We start from the raw sequence: 16,690 nt of genomic DNA on the forward strand, positions 1-16,690 counted from the left end.
TTTGATGGTTATACATCACAAGTATTTTTTAGTAAACCATCTTATATTATTAAACAAAAGAAATTAAATTCCAAACATTACTACTTTCCTTTTCTTTGTGACTATCATTGGGTTCTTTATATTGTTGATTATATTAAAAATTTGATTTTATACGTTGATTCATTTGACAAAGAAATTGATGATAATGATATTAAAAAAGGATTTATCAGTTTTTTGAAATTTGAATTCAAAATAAATGATGTTAAAAAAATTCAAGTTCCAATTCAACCAAATGGTTTTGAATGTGGATATAGAGTGATGGAATCAATCGAAAAATACCACAACAACGATATTGAATATAAGCTGTTCAATCACGATGAGTTCTTGAACATATGGATTCCAGAAATGATAAAAAACTGAATTTTAATTGATTTTTTCTTAAATATTTTTTATAATTGAATATAGTAAAATCAAAAACCATTTATTCTTAACTGGAACTTAAAAAACAATAAATATAACAAAAAAACATAGATACAAGGTTTGTTTTGTTTTGTGGATTAAAATTCGTTTAACCACCTTTTAGAAATACTAAAGAAGAAAAGCCTAAGAAGATAAGCCTAAGAAGAATTCGTATTTATTTTTTGGAACTTGAAAATATTAATCAGATTAATATTATATTTTTAATTGCTATTTTTACAAAGTGTTATTAAAAGATTTTGTGTTATTAAAAACAATAATAAATTTTGTGTTTTATAAAACAAAAAAACTATAACATTTATTTCGAATTAAGGAAAAAACAGGAGCTTCATAATTTTTACTGTTTCCGCCCTAATACTTTAAAAGTCGCCCACCCATTTTAGGCACTGTAATTAATTTAAATATTGTTATAAATTGTGGTCATCTCTATAAATTTTGATCTGACTTTTCCATTAAATATTGACTAGATTTCGAAAGGATCAAGCTAAAAAGTGAACCTTTGTTCGTCCCCATATTAACAAAAGGTTCATTTTTTATTATAATTTATAATTTTTTAACTATAAAATTTTACTAGCTCAGTCGTCCCAGGGAAGTTGGAGTAATTTAAGAAATAAAAGTCTCATTTACTTGAAAAATAACTAAGATTACACAATATCTAAGATTTTTGGTTTTTAGAGTCTTTAGAAAGTTAATAAATAAAAAATGACAGCAAATTTTATAATTTGGTATAACAACACATTGTTGTTTTTTCATTTTTAATTAAATTATAAAAATTGTTAAAACAATAAAAGCAACAAAATAATTAAATTACAATTGGCCCTTAAAACAATTAGACATTATTAAATAACGCTATATGAACAGTATCGTCATAAACATGATAAACACAAAGAACGTGTGAATTAACAATTATTTTTTTTAATAAAATGATATGAGTGATTTGTATTTTATTATAGATAAAAACGACTTTGACATTCTATTCATTTAAGTAATTAAAAAAAAGACAATAAGTTCTTATTTAAAAATACCAGTTTGTATGTGGTAATAAAAATGAATAATAAAAACATATATGATCAATTGTTGAAACTTTATATTAAGATTATTACATCTCTATATGTTTTAACAACTTACGGCCACAAGAGATTAATGTTGTTTTGTTTTTGTGGGTATTGAATTGTATATAATTATCAACGAGTTAAAAACAACAAATTGTTGTAACAAAAGAAAGTTACAGAGAAATTTATAATTGTTATTAAGTAAAGAAATTTGGTTTTGTTTATTTTTCATCAATAATAATGGATTATAATGAAAATTAAATTATAATGTGACAAATGTTTTGGTGGTTATAACTTCAACTCGAATTATTATTAATTTTATTGGCAACATTTATTGATTATTAATTAACATCATGAAAACAAAAAAGTTGTCAAACAACTTTTTATATCATGAGAATAATCAAACAGAATATTTGTATATAAAAGAATAAAAAAGTATTATTAAACAGTTTATTTAATTTAATCAGAAGATTTGTTGTGATTTAACAAGTACCAATATATCCCAAATACTGATCGTACTTATATTTTGGCTTGTTTTTTCTTGTTTTTAAATGTCAACAATAATAGAAATAATTATTGTTATCAAAATATTAAGTGAATAAAAATAACATAAATTTGTCGGAAATATTGAATAGAGTCATTTATTTGTGGTGGTAAAAAGCGCAAAATTGTATTTTCAATTTGAAGGTTGAATAATTTTGGCATTAAAGATGTAAAGTAAAAATGTAATAAATAAAACTAAAATGTATTATTACAAAAAAAAATATTTTTTTTGTTAAATTTTTGGCTTTGATTTTTGGGCCGTTAAGGCAGATCTTTTAAATAAAATCTCAGATCTCGAGATTTTGTAGATCGCGATTAGTTGTAAAAATAAAACAATCAAAGCAAAGTATGTTTTTGTGTTAAAAACGGGCATACAGCAATTATTTAGTTAACGGTTGCGCACCCTAGTGTAGACAAACTAGTTACTGCAAGACAAATTTCTCTACATACTGTATCTTGTAAATTATTGTTAAGTAATGCATATCGTTTTTAATAGATATGCATTATACTTATTAAATATTTAAATAATTTAAAATAATAAAAATAGAGACTATGGGAGTCAAACCCAACATCTTTTATCTAGAAATCGAGATATTGGTTGATAATGCACTACCGTTGTGCTAAGTCCCCTTTCACAATATTTTCAAAATGTTACATTTTATTAAATTTTATGATAAATGTAATAATTTTAATTGTGTTAATTGTAAATATCAACTAAATTAACACTTAAAAAATGTACATTATGAGTTCTTGTTGATGATGTTCAAAAATAACAAAACTATTCAAAAAATAACTTATTATAATAAAACATTAAAAAACTTATAAAATTAAACTAGTCTTTGCTTAAAAAGAATGGCGGTTGTGACATTTTCGTGTGCTTTTTTTGTGGTGATTATCAACATCAGGATATGCACATGTCGATTTTTAATAGATCTCTCGGAATTATTGTGCTTTCTCTTGAGGAGGTACTAAGTTAGAACACTACAACAGCACAAAAGCTCGATGCATGTTTTTATTCAAAAATTTGTTTCTTGGCAGTAAAATGATTGACACTTAATCTTATTGGAATAATAATGGTAAATTGTTGTGGATAAGATATCCTGTTCTTTTTAAACTTTATTGTTAATAAGCATGCAAAATGCATTTTTAAAAAATCGCAAAAGTTCAAGGAAATAAAACAATACCAATGTATGTTTTACTTTACATAACCATTAAGTGAAAAGCTGATTGATGATGCAACTAAGCACTATATCGCGTAAATGTCAAGAATGAAATATTGATGCAAATTACAGTTAAATATAATATATAAGCAAACAGTTATTCAAGTTGGCCTTGTGGAAAAAGCTTATTTTTTGGAATTGTTTTTATAATATTTTTTATTATATAAACTAGAAATAAATTATTTATATTATTTTATTTTTTTAATTTTTAAATGGCAACAAGCACTATTTTTAAAAATTAATGATTTATAATGCAGTTTTCAAAAAAATAAATACCCAAATTTGAGTTACTTCTTTCAAATGAGTGCCAATACGATCATTGCAACAAAAGAAATGATTACTTTAATACTGTTATCGGTATTAGCATTCGAATCTTTTCCATAGAAGTAGTACTGATATTGGTCCAAGTTATCTTGAGTGCAATAATTGTACTTTTGTACTTTTTTGGTGTTTTTGTGTCTGGTGTTTCACATTTTTCGTCATAGTAATTAAAAGTAATAGCATCTTTAGTGGTAGTGAAATTTTGGGATTATTTTGAATTGCATGTTGCCAATTTAGTGTGGTACCAGTCAACACTTAGTGGTTCATCAAAATTAGCTTTGTCATTGCAATCCAATTTTCCAAAAAAGCGGTCCATATAGTAATATTCTGGGAGTGTAGAGACCTTGGTCACTTTGAAGCCATCTCCAGTTGCAGCGACTGTGGAATCATGAACTAACTGACAGGAATCATCTTGGTACATCAATCCATCAGACTTGACCATATCATATTTATGCCCATCTGAATTGATAAAATCCATATAGCATTTACCTTCAATATAAATTTCAAAACGATCTTCTAAATCACGCTTATATAAATTGTTGGCGGTGTATATGATTTTAGTTTTATCAGAATCAAAACATGTGCCAACAGGGTGTGTTGTATATGGATCAGCGTCAAGAGTTGTACATTTTTCATCTGTGTAGTAAGTGTTGTAAACATTTTTGCCATCAAAATTTGGAATGAAATGATTATTATCGATGTTTATACATCCAAAAGAAGTAAAGTAATATTCTGGGGAGGCTTTGGTATCATCTGTGCATGAACTGGCACCGTAATAAAACGATACTTTATAATTGTAAAATCCAACTACTTTTGCAGTATTAGAAGCGTATGTCTCAGTATCAAAATTGTGACCAATTGTATCAATAGTCCAATCAGAAGAAACGCTCGAACATGTTGCAGCATAGTACAATTGATATTTAGAAGCCGAATCCTTAATCCTTTTTGGTACTTTTTGGCAGTGTCAGTTAAATCCGTAGCGTAACATTTACCAACAGCGTAAACCATGAAGTACCCATCTAAAATATCAATTGCATAAGTGTCTGCGGCAATAGTAAGTGATAAAAGAAAGAAAATGAACATGTGATTTATAGATAAATATTATCCTTTATATACCTTTTCATTATTGTTTACATTTTTATTTTTATAATAATATCAATTATTACACAAAAAAATTATATAAATAAAACTACCCATTTATCAAATGTAACAAACAATTTGTTTTTTATATAATTTATATGTAACTTTTAACATATTATAAAAAACAAATAATTATTAATTATAATGATATTAAATGTTTTTAGATAATATGAATGTTATGTTTTTATTACACTCGACAATTAAATCATATTTTGATCATAAATATATATTAATTATTTTTAAACAATTGTGTAACTGTTGTTTATCTAAAAAAAAAGAAAATGTTTTGATTTGTTTAATTACACACAATAAACTACACCTATTTTAGGCGTGTAATAAGCAATTAAAGATATTAATGTTTAACATTTATGGAATTGTGTATATCATGTTTAATAATTTAATGTTTAAAAATATTTAATACAAAAAATATATTTGAATAATTATATATTTTTACCAATAATAATAATTGAAAATCATAGACAGTTTTAAATTAATTTCAACTGTGTGTTTTTTATTTCATTACAATATTTTTATTGTAAATCGATTTAAAAAAATAAACAATACTACAATTTTTGCTGTATATTGTATTTTAACAAACAACATTTTGTTATATTTTTATATTAATTAATAACAAATGCATTATTATTTAATTAGATACACTTATATTTTTGAATACAATATTTCTTGTTATGAATAGTAAAAATGTATAACAAAACACAACTTTATTATTTGAAATCGGAATAAATTAAACAGATCAAACATACTTCAATTGTAATATATATAACAACAAAAACAGTTTGATCAGAAAAAAAGTTTGATGAACTCAATTAATGAAGTGAGAATTAGAATGAAATGTACTACACATTCACCTAATTTATTATTGATATTGAAATTCGTTGATACTGAAATAATTTATATACTTTAAATCAATGGTATATCAAATTGGTAAAACAACTGATACATTTACTTTACAAATGGGTTCAAAGCAACTTATTTTTGACACTCATGAAAACAGAGGCATCCAATCTATCGAAGGTCGAGTCTCTGTAAATTTTGAAATTAAATTTGACCAAACAATCGGCTCTGATATCATGAAAAACGATTTCTTTCAATTCTGTGACTGCAATTCACTTTCTAGTTAAAACTTTGATGAAATACACTCACACTGAAACCACAACAATTGCAGATATTTTATTTTTTGTTTACAAAACTCAATAAAAAACAGCCATCACTACTGAATAAAGATTCATGTCAACCGAGTGTTTATCATCCTTTAATTAGTTTTTTAAACTGCTTTTGTATTTTAGCTGGAAACACATTCAACAAAAACATCAATTCATTTGAAAGTGAAAATGCAATATATTGTATTTGTTTAGTTTGAAATTATCTGTTTACACACTCAAAAAGTATAAATGTTTAATAAAATAATTCATTTTACAATGAGCGTATAGAGTATATAAGTGAATCATTTTATTTAATTATCATAACATATAATTAACTAAATGCATAATCATGCTATTGTTTCACTGTTTAATAACAGTTGTAATGTCATTTTTATAATTGTGCTATATATATGTATAATCAGACAAAATAAATTAAAAAGATAATATATATTCAATAACGTCATTTACATGTTATTAACGACAGTAAGTTATTTGAAAATAATCTTTTTTATGTATTTACACAATGAAAATGGTCATAACTATTTTAAATATAAAAGATATATTCAATTATCAAAAATATGTCAAAAACAATTATTATCTTCGGTTTTGTTCACAACAACAATTACATTTGAACATGATTGTTAATTATTTATTTATCATTCCATGTCTTGTCACATTGGTAACTATGTGTGTGATTTTTAAAAACTATGTTTGTAATTTGAAATATAATTGTTTAAATATGAATAATTATAAAGAAATACAATTATTTTTTGTTTACCAAATAAATTTTAATGTAATCACTTTTTAATGTAAATAATTAATTAATTATTTTTTTATATTTATAATTATTTGACACGCATTTCAAACCTTTTGTTACCAGTACTTATATTTTATGTATGTTTATGACTTCAAATAAATCTTATCAGCTTAAGTATTTTGATGAATCTTCAAGGTTATTATTTATTTATTTATTAATTATAATAATTATTATTTTTAATATAAAAATAATGCACCAACCGGAACTGAAACCGGATCTCCACCTTGGGAGTATGAAATTCTGCCCTTAGACCATTAGTGCTACTTGTGTTAATTTCAAAATTATTGTTATTGTATGTAATATTTTTTAAAATATAAATAAAATCTAATATCGACAATATAATAGTAAAAATATAAATAATCAAATTGAATTAATCAAAACATTTTCATTGTTTTCAATATCAGCATAATCAACAAATTTTGTTGATTTGATGTTTTCGATTTGTATTGCCGTGATGTGAGCATGATCTAAAACAACAATTTCAAGCTCTTTACCGATAAGTTTATCGACGTTACAATAAGCCAATATCAAGCGTTTCATTTTATCAAAAATTATGCTTTTTATTAGTGGTCGATTTTCAAAACAATTATTAATGACAAATTTGTTCAATTCCCCAAATGTGAATGTTAAATTTGTTGTCCACAATTTGCCAATTTCAACGACTTTCAAATCACTTTTGTTTAAACATGATAAATCCAAATTATTGGAAACGTCACTAAAAAAGATTTTTTTTGTTATTATAATGAAAGTTTGATTTAAATGTTACTTCTCCCATTTTCTCATTTCCTTTTAGAAAAATGATATTAGTTGGGATTTTAACACAAAAATTGTATTCAACTTCCATACCAACTTTTACAAAAAGAGTGTTTGTGTACTTTATTTTTTTAAATGTCACTGTACAACTTTTGTCACAATCATATTTCTTCACATTCTCACAATCAAATTCACTTAAATTTCCATTGTGATCACTGATTACAATTTCTTCGATTTGACACTTACACATTACCACGTCCCCCCTCACAGTATTTATCACCACATATTTTGTTGTTGGAAGTGTTATTTTGTTAAAATTTACATATTCCAACACAACTTTCTCAATATAAATTGGCTCTTTCATTTGTGTCAAATCACAGGTAATGACTGACAAATTCGTTGAGTTATTTTCATCATCCTCGGTAATATAAAATTTGGTTGGAAGTGTAATTTCCAATAATTTAAAAAGGTTGTGTATTCCAAGACATTTGTTATACACTTTTGCTACTACTTTATTGGGACTCTCCGCACTTAAGAAAGGGAGATAACTTATGCTCCCCTTTCGAATAATTGAATTGAAAATGATATCTGAAATGTATGAAATATAAACTTGAACATTTTCAGGGAGTGTAGACAGCTCGGCAATGTTTTCTGGAGACAGTTTGTGTTGGCCGTACTCGAAAAATTGGATTTTAAATTGCGTTTTTGGATATTCAGAAAAGTTGAATTTTGTGAGTAATTGTGTTGTTGGTGAATTCGTTGACAATAAGACAGTTTTGAGACTTTGATGTCTCAAAATATTGATAAAATATGTTGGGTCGGTTGATGTGTTGTAAAACGCCATTAAAACAGTTTTGAGTTGAACAAATTTACTCAAATTTTCTGCAAATGTTTGTATTTCACTTTTGAAGATACGAATATAAAGAACACGTTTTGGAAACCACTCTGTTTTAAATAGAGAAGTTATTGTTTCTGATGGGCTTTTTACTTCGGAATTAAAAGTCTTTCGTCTGAACTCTATCAGAAAAGTGCCTAGAGTTTCCAAGAAACTCGGGACGTCGTTAATTTCAAAGGGAAGATACAATGTTTCTAGTTTAGGAAATAAATCAATAATTTTGTGAATAGAAACAGTTTGTTGAAGACCAAACAGGTTGATGTACAAACTTTCTGTGACATTAAGAGTGGAATGATTAACACAAACAAAATTGCATATGTCTGAAAGAGTTGGAAGGTATAAGACTACATTTCTTAGATAAAATGGTTCAAGACGGCTGAGTAATTTCTGCGTTATTTTAAATTTAAGTTCACTGTTATCGTTTTTTGTAAACAGCTTATTATTTATTGCAATAAATGTTTTTTTATCGAATCCAAAAAATAAAATATTATTAAATTACTTGTATTATATTCAACAATTTCAGTGTTAAATAATGATGTTTATATTTTTAAATATTTAATAATAATAATAATTAATGAAATAATTAAAATTTATTAATTTATATATTTCGATTGTTATAATATAGAATTAACCCCTTCAAAGACGGGAAAAATTGAAATATATAAAATAGAAATCTTAGTGAATATTAATGTAAATGTGACTTTTTTTGATTTTTTTAAAACCAGACAAAATGGAAAAACGGCTCTAGTAAATATTTTAAGTAATTTTTTAAATTGAAAGTAAAAAAGGATATTTTTGTTGATTAAAGTAAAACCTCCCAAGAGCGGAGGGTGTGGTAATTTTGTTCTCTCAAGAGGGGGCATTTTTAGCCAACTAAACGTTAAATACCACTTGATAGATAACTCTATTTTAAGTTTTAGTCTAAAAAAATGCCCACTCTTGAGAGAACCCGCTCTTAAGAAATTTTATTGTATTAAGATTGCAAACAATGATATTAAATATCAACATATGAAAAACAATTTTTTATATACATGATAAACTTATGTGGTTTTATACATACATAATGAACAAAAAATATTTATGGCTTGTACTGAAAAATATCGATCTTTAGTCAGAATGTACTTTATATTTGTTATTAATTTATATAACAATCAAAATCTGTTTTTAATATCAAATATTAAAAATTAGTACTGTTATTATTAGCATTTTAAAACATTTGTTTATTATTATAATAATTATAAGTTTATACAAAAAAAACAATATAATTTTATTATTTTAAACTGTGTAAATTAAAAATTTTGACAAATTACTTTCAATCAGTATTAAAATTTAAATTAACAATTTAATGAATAATAAAAAAAGTTATTAATTGGTAATAAATTGAGTTGATAATTTTCTCTTTAAAAAATATAGTGCTATTATATATAATACCACTTAACATATAAATATACAAATGGTGACATTATAGAGATGATGTTGTCTGTGTTTACTTTTATTTAATCATCATCTCATCCACATTTTAAGGTATTCAAAGCATAATTTATGGTATCAAAACATTTTATTATATTATTGAAATTACTAAAGAAGTCGTATATATTTTTTGTGGCACATGAGCAAATTTGATTGATGAAAAAGAAATATTACGACATAAATCCGAGTAATTTGCAAAGAAGAATGGGCGTTTGTATACAGATACTGGCACCTATATCGATTCTTTGGTTAATTTATTAACGATAGTTGAAATGGATTTGTACACCGAAAATGAAGTTATTATTCCACAACCAATTTAAGAAAAAAAATAACAGTGATTACACAAATAAAAACAATTGTCTTATCAACTAAACTATTTTTTACTTGTTACAACTATTTGACAATTTTTTATCGTTTGTAATTTTCATTATAAATAAAAAGTTATAGATATTTTAATATAAAACTATCATTCAAACAAAGTTGTTTGCTTGATACATTAGCTGATACCATTTGGACCCAACCAAGTGTATTATTTACAAAAATCGTATTTTTAACAAAAAATATTTTATTGTTTCTGTTTTGCATATTTAGAATTGTAAATAAATTTTTATTTCTAAACACAAATACAGCGACTTTATATCAATCAAATAATGTTGATATTCTTAATAATTATAATAATTTTAATTTATTAATTTAATTATAAACAATCAACTCTTTATTTTTATCAAATAAACTTGGGCCATAAAGTCCGACACGTTAAAACAGTATTTTTTTCTTTTGTTCTTTCGGGATATTAATATATTTTGTCGAAATTTATACCTGTTTTACTTATCATTATTTTCCCTTATTTTGATTTTTTGCGTCTTATTTTTTGATTTTTAATTTTCTACTTACACTACAATTTCCTTATTTCAAAATCATGAAATATTTTGGTTTATAAAACACGAAAAATTAATTTCATACCCAAATTTTATACAAAAATCGCAAATTTCATCAATACTATAACATTTAAAAAAATAAAAATAATTTTTTTTTCAATTCTTTGATTTTTACAATAACAACGAAAAACACAACTTAATCATAGTTTTATTATTAAATTAAACTAAAAAGTGTATCAAAATTTTATAAGGAAACACATGAAATTAACCAAAACACCACAAGTAACAAAACAATTTTTATTATCGTTATGTTGAAAATATTAAAATATTAATTATAAAAATGTAAATATATTATAATTGATTAATTTTGTTTTTATAGATGAAATATAAGTGATTCGAAATATTAATTGGAATAAAAATACTTTTTTATAATATAATAAAAATTAACAATTATTACTTGTGTTTATTTGACTTTTATAATATTTAATCATTTCATTATTAATTTATTATAGAATTTGTTTAATAATAATATGATAAGACAAAGCAAATTCTGTGATCATTTCATCACAAAAATATATAACAATAATGACATTTGTAATTGGAACACTTTTATTAATTATTGTGATTATAATAAAATGTATTATAATTATAGTTTTGTTAAACAACAATTATAATCAAAAATTCATATTTTTGTAATGCTAAAAAACTATTTTTACTTATCAAAACAAAGTAGTTACTTTATTTATACTTTGTGAAAACAATGAATGTTTTAATGAACGTTTTTGTGGGATGAACAAAAAATAATTGAAGAAAAAACACATCAAAAATAATATAAAAATTATAAATGCTCATAACATTTAGCTCATTTCCCGTTTTTCTTGACATAATTCATTAATTATTTCAATAAAAATTTTAAAAAATAGCAGAAAAACAAATCCGAAAGTCCGATACGTCGGACTTTGTGTCCAGAGTTTAAAACACATTTTATTATTCAATAATAAAATTGTTATTAAAAGTGAATTAGTTGATCAACTTCACAATTGTGGGTGATGTCGTCTTCCTCTTTCCCAACCTCCAAATCGACCAAAAAATGGTGGTGGTGGAGGTGGGAAGCACATTTGATTGCATCCGTAAGGATTAAGTTCCATCATAGGAGGTGGAGGTGGGCAGCACCCATAATATGGTTGATGGAATGGTCTTATGCCAAAACCGCATCCAATTTGGTCATATCCAAATTGAGGTGGTGGGCAACACATGGGTGGTGGAGGTGGTCTGTTATACATTTGGTTCATCATATGCCATTTCCACATTCTCTTCATTTGTCGTCTCTCTTTATCCATTGGACACTTCTCACGTTTTCTTTTACACTTATCATCGTCTTTGTCACTTCCTTTGTCGACGTCTGAAGAAGAAAACTCGTCTTTCTCAGTTTCGTATTTGATGTACTCGTCGAGTAAAGTCTGTTGTTCTGAAGTCAAAGTCTTTTTGAACTCAGCGAAGTCCGTTTCAAGCTTCTTTTCATTTTCAATGCGTTGTTTCTCGGCTTCTCGCTTTTCTTTGAGGCATTTTTGGTGTTCACACCTTTCATTTTGTTTTACTGAATTCGTTTATTCAAAAAGTTGTTTATATAATTGGCCAATCCGATTTCAGTCATAGTAATCCGCTTTTATTAAAATTGCTCAACAGATTACTATTTTTTACATTATAAAACAATGATTTTTTGGTTTAAAATGAGGTCATGTTGTGACTTTTTTGAAGTTTACAACTTAAAAATAATTCGTAATATTCAAAATTCAAATTTTTAGTAGATAATCGTTTAATACTCAAAACACGAAATTTGAAAATTATCAAACATGTGTGAATAGGCGAAGTAAATGTTTAGAATTGTCAACATTTAATGTATATTGCAAAAACACATAACTTTGAAGGCTGTTTAAAAAACACATTATATGAAGGTTTTTATCTAAATATTAAATTGAAATATTTAATATGTTATTTTTCATAAAAAAACAAGTCATATTATATTATGAAGATTGGTATGAGTATATAAATGATATTTTTAAAAATTAAACACGTTTTTTAACGAATGTTAATTTGATTAGTAATTGTAATATTGCATAATATATATAATAAGAATATGTTATTATTCAAAGTTATAGTTTTTAACAATAATTAATAATACTAAACTACTTAATATAATGGTGCCTCATAGAATGTCCAAATTGGATTGATACATTGTTAACAATTATAAATGATTATTTTAAATACATCGAAAACTATACACAACTTTGACTTTTTTAAATAGCACTGAAAATGTTATTTTCATTAATTTTGGCTATTATTAATTTTAAAAGTTGTTGCACTCGTTCAGTACATTGTTTAATTCAATACGTTTAATGTTGATAGTTAGTAAAGTGTATTATCTTTGAATGTTTTTAATATAATTTGTTACTGTCTATATTTGAAAATAGATGTTTTTTTATAATAATGTTCTTAATTATAAAATGGTCGGGACAAAAATGAAGCAATAAAAATTCAATTATTAAGATAACATTTCAACTTGTGACCAAACCCAAAATGTTCAATTTTAAGTGTCAAAGTTTTAAAGAAAAAAATAAAAAACAAAATTTGACTGCGGTTATATAAACTGTTGTAACATATGTTATATTTTAATTTGTCGTGCTCAGCATTTGTGCAACTCTCAATTTATAACTTGCCGATCAACACTTCTGACATATCTGTTATTTTTCCAATAAAATTTGAAATTTTTAAAAGTGATAAACATTCTATTTTCGATAAAAAAATCTCATTTTGACAAACTTAGTTTTGAACACTTTAGGGACATCTCTTCCAATTTCCTCAACATGTGAATATCTCTTCCATCAAAAGACTCAACAAGTTGTTCATCTCCCAAAGACGGAAAAACTTTCTTTGGGGATTGCAGTTTCTGTGTTTGGGAAAAATTCTTTTGTGGCTCGAGAGTGGAAATCTGAAGGAGACTTTAAATGGGTCGCTTGGACTCATTCTTTCAAAGGCCAGGAGAAAATGACTTTTTCTTGTTTTAAAATGAAGTAACTATCTACATTAAAAGTGTATTAAAAACGTTCATTGCTGTTTATTTCAAAAAAACACTATATTAACAAGATTTTTTTCAATATTTATTGCAATATATCACTTTATGAATAAACATTAATATTATTGTAAAAATGAATACAAAAAATAAAACGTTGCAGCATACAAATTTAACAAAGGTCGATATGATATATATTTTGTGTGGTTAGTTATAATTTTGCTGTTTGTAAGATTCAAACATCCTCAAAATCAAAAGTTAAATTTAAGAATGTTCATTTTATTTGTATGATTTGTCCAAAATACAATTCTAAGAGTTAATTAATAAATTATTTTTTTAAAAAAAAGCATTGTAAAGCTTTTGTATTTAAAATGTTATTCAAAATGCCTTCTATTTTTATAAAACTAGTTAAATAACAGAAAACCAATAATTTAAAAATTAGCGATTGGTTTAATCTTTACTAATAAAACGTCCTAAGTGTTAAACAACATTTTGATTAATTATAAAATGTTATATTCTCCTTGAATTAATTCAATCAAATCTATGATAGTCGTTCTCTCCTTCGGATTTTGTTTCCAGCATTTTTCTATTATTTGGTACAACTTCTCTGGTATATTATCTTTTCTTTGAAGTCGTTTTCCTGTTGTCACAAACTCGGCAATTTTCCATGGAAATTTGAATGTTTCTTTTGGATATGCATTACTCCACCCAAAGACTTCATACATAGTTATTGTAAATGAATAGACATCAGCTGGTTTCTTGTAGTGTTTTTTGTCCAGCACTTCAGGCGCCATATAAACTGGTGTACCAATTCCCTTGGTAAATGTCATGTTAGTCATCATCATATTCACGTTTCTTGCACTTCCAAAATCAGTCAGTTTGGCATTCACGTTGTAATTTACATCAAGTGAAAATATTAAAATGTTGTCTGGTTTGATGTCTCTGTGTAATATCCCATTTGTGTGTAAATATGAAATACCCTTAGCCGCATCTATCATATATTTAACTCGAAGTTTCATGTCAATTTCTTCACTTGTTTTGTGTTTTATCAAGTCTTGTAAACTCCCATATTGTGCAAATTCGGTGACCATACACGTCTTGCTTGGCACAAACACGGCGCCATAAAAGTGGACAATATACTCACTCCGGAATTTGTCCAACATTTCAACTTCCTTCTCAAACTCAATTTTTTGAGAATCATCTTCAGTGCCGATTTTCATTTTCTTAATAGCAACAACATTGTCTCTGAACATTCCTTTAAAAACAATTCCAAACGAACCTTCGCCAAGTTTCTTGTCTTCTTCCAACTCGTCTGGATCAAGTCGTGTTGTCAATTTTGAAGTTGCTGTAATTTTCATTTCTTTTAAATTGGGGTTTCTTTTTGTGAATGAGTTTGTAACCAACACAACACTCTCATCCATTTTAGTTGTGCATTTTAAAGTCAGTAATATCTCAAACTCACACGCCTCGCCACTTGGCAACATTACTATCTTCGGATTTGACTCAAATACATATTTCTCAATTGTTGCACCTTTAGTTGTGATTTGGATTTTCATATTGTGTTTTGATGTGTTGCCAACACACAGAAGTTCTCGTTGTTGTGTGTTGACATCAACGTCCTGACCAAATGATATTTCTGTTTTGTTGACTACAACATCATCACCAAGTGATACAAATGTGATGTTGGAGCGACTCATTTTGAAAAGTGTTGCTGTCATTTCAATCTTCTTTTGTCGCATTTTTTTCTCAATAAACAACACAGCAAATACAATTGATGTTATCACAACTGCCATCACAATAATTGCAAACAACACTACTATGAGAAGTACCCACCAGACCGCCTTCTTGTTACAAAATGTGCCATTATCATTTGGCGAGTGCCAGAATGTGCATCTGGAGCATTTTGAATTTGAGACAGCAACACAATATGATACAAATGAAATGTCATAGCAGAGTCCATTTTCAAATAACACTTTGTTTTCAACACAGGATGTGCATTTCTCGTGTTGTGTGCATATTGTGCAGTTGTCATGACACCTTTCACACTCATTGTAATTGACTGTGTAATACCCATTTATACACATGTTACACCCATTTTGTGTGACTTCAACAGCACACCCAATGATACTGTTCTGTGGCAAACAAATTCCACTTGACGTCTTGTAATTTGTCAAATTGCAAGTCAAACATTTATCTTTTGTGTTGCATGTTGAGCAATTCAAAAAACACTCATAGCAATTCAGACCAACTCTGTAATACCCGTCTTTGCATTGATAACACCCATTTGTTATTGTTGATATTTTGTTGCATTTACTCAACAAGTCTGTGCTTGGCAAACACGTGTAATTATCACCTTGATAAAATCCAGACTTGCACGAAAGACACATTGTGTCACTCTCTACACAACTGGTGCAATTCTCGGAACATAAATTACATTCAGCATTTAATAGGTAATACCCGACTGCACAAGAAACGCACCCATTTTTGTTAAATGAGATGCAATTTGTTGAATTATTATTATGTGATGTTTTAATACAACTTTTGTTATTGTTAAAAGTGTAATTGTTTTCACATTCAACACATTTATTGTTCACGATGAACATACAATGGTTTATTTCTGTTTGGCAGAGTCCGTTTTGGTCTACTGTTGTTTTATTTGTACATATCGTTGCTATGCAATGTCCACAATTGTCTTGTATGTAATTCTGTTGACACGAGACAACACGTGTTTTATCACATAAATGAGAGTGTTCGTATTTATTTGAACAACTGTTACAACTTTCATAATTAATGTAAAAAGTGCCATTACACCAAATAGTTGAGACACCAACTGTTGAACCATTGTTTTGGCTTTCACATATACCAACAGAGTTGATTACAAATCCCATGTTACACAAAATACATTTCTCTGA

General features: G+C 26.2%; 3 protein-coding genes across 3 annotated transcripts; all 3 read right to left on the reverse strand.

Moving 5' to 3' along the window:
* Positions 1–3,800: 3,800 nt before the first annotated feature.
* Positions 3,801–4,675, reverse strand: EIN_012630 (hypothetical protein; the record flags this gene model as incomplete). Its single annotated transcript, XM_004185034.1, has 2 exons — positions 3,801–4,356; positions 4,479–4,675. The coding sequence occupies 2 exons, from the start codon at positions 4,673–4,675 to the stop codon at positions 3,801–3,803; spliced, it is 753 nt and encodes a 250-aa protein (XP_004185082.1).
* A 7,067-nt stretch (positions 4,676–11,742) lies between these two features.
* EIN_012640 (hypothetical protein) lies at positions 11,743–12,602 on the reverse strand (the record flags this gene model as incomplete). The annotated part of the gene is made up of 2 exons (XM_004185035.1): positions 11,743–12,289; positions 12,562–12,602. The coding sequence occupies 2 exons, from the start codon at positions 12,600–12,602 to the stop codon at positions 11,743–11,745; spliced, it is 588 nt and encodes a 195-aa protein (XP_004185083.1).
* A 1,676-nt stretch (positions 12,603–14,278) lies between these two features.
* Positions 14,279–16,666, reverse strand: EIN_012650 (protein serine/threonine kinase, putative; the record flags this gene model as incomplete). The annotated part of the gene is made up of 1 exon (XM_004185036.1): positions 14,279–16,666. One exon carries the CDS (start codon positions 16,664–16,666, stop codon positions 14,279–14,281), a length of 2,388 nt encoding a protein of 795 aa, XP_004185084.1.
* Between the last annotated feature and the right edge of the window lie 24 nt (positions 16,667–16,690).

This window comes from Entamoeba invadens (genome assembly GCF_000330505.1).
Source record: "Entamoeba invadens IP1 unplaced genomic scaffold scaff_1105074724951, whole genome shotgun sequence".
Lineage (NCBI taxonomy): Eukaryota > Evosea > Mastigamoebida > Endamoebidae > Entamoeba > Entamoeba invadens.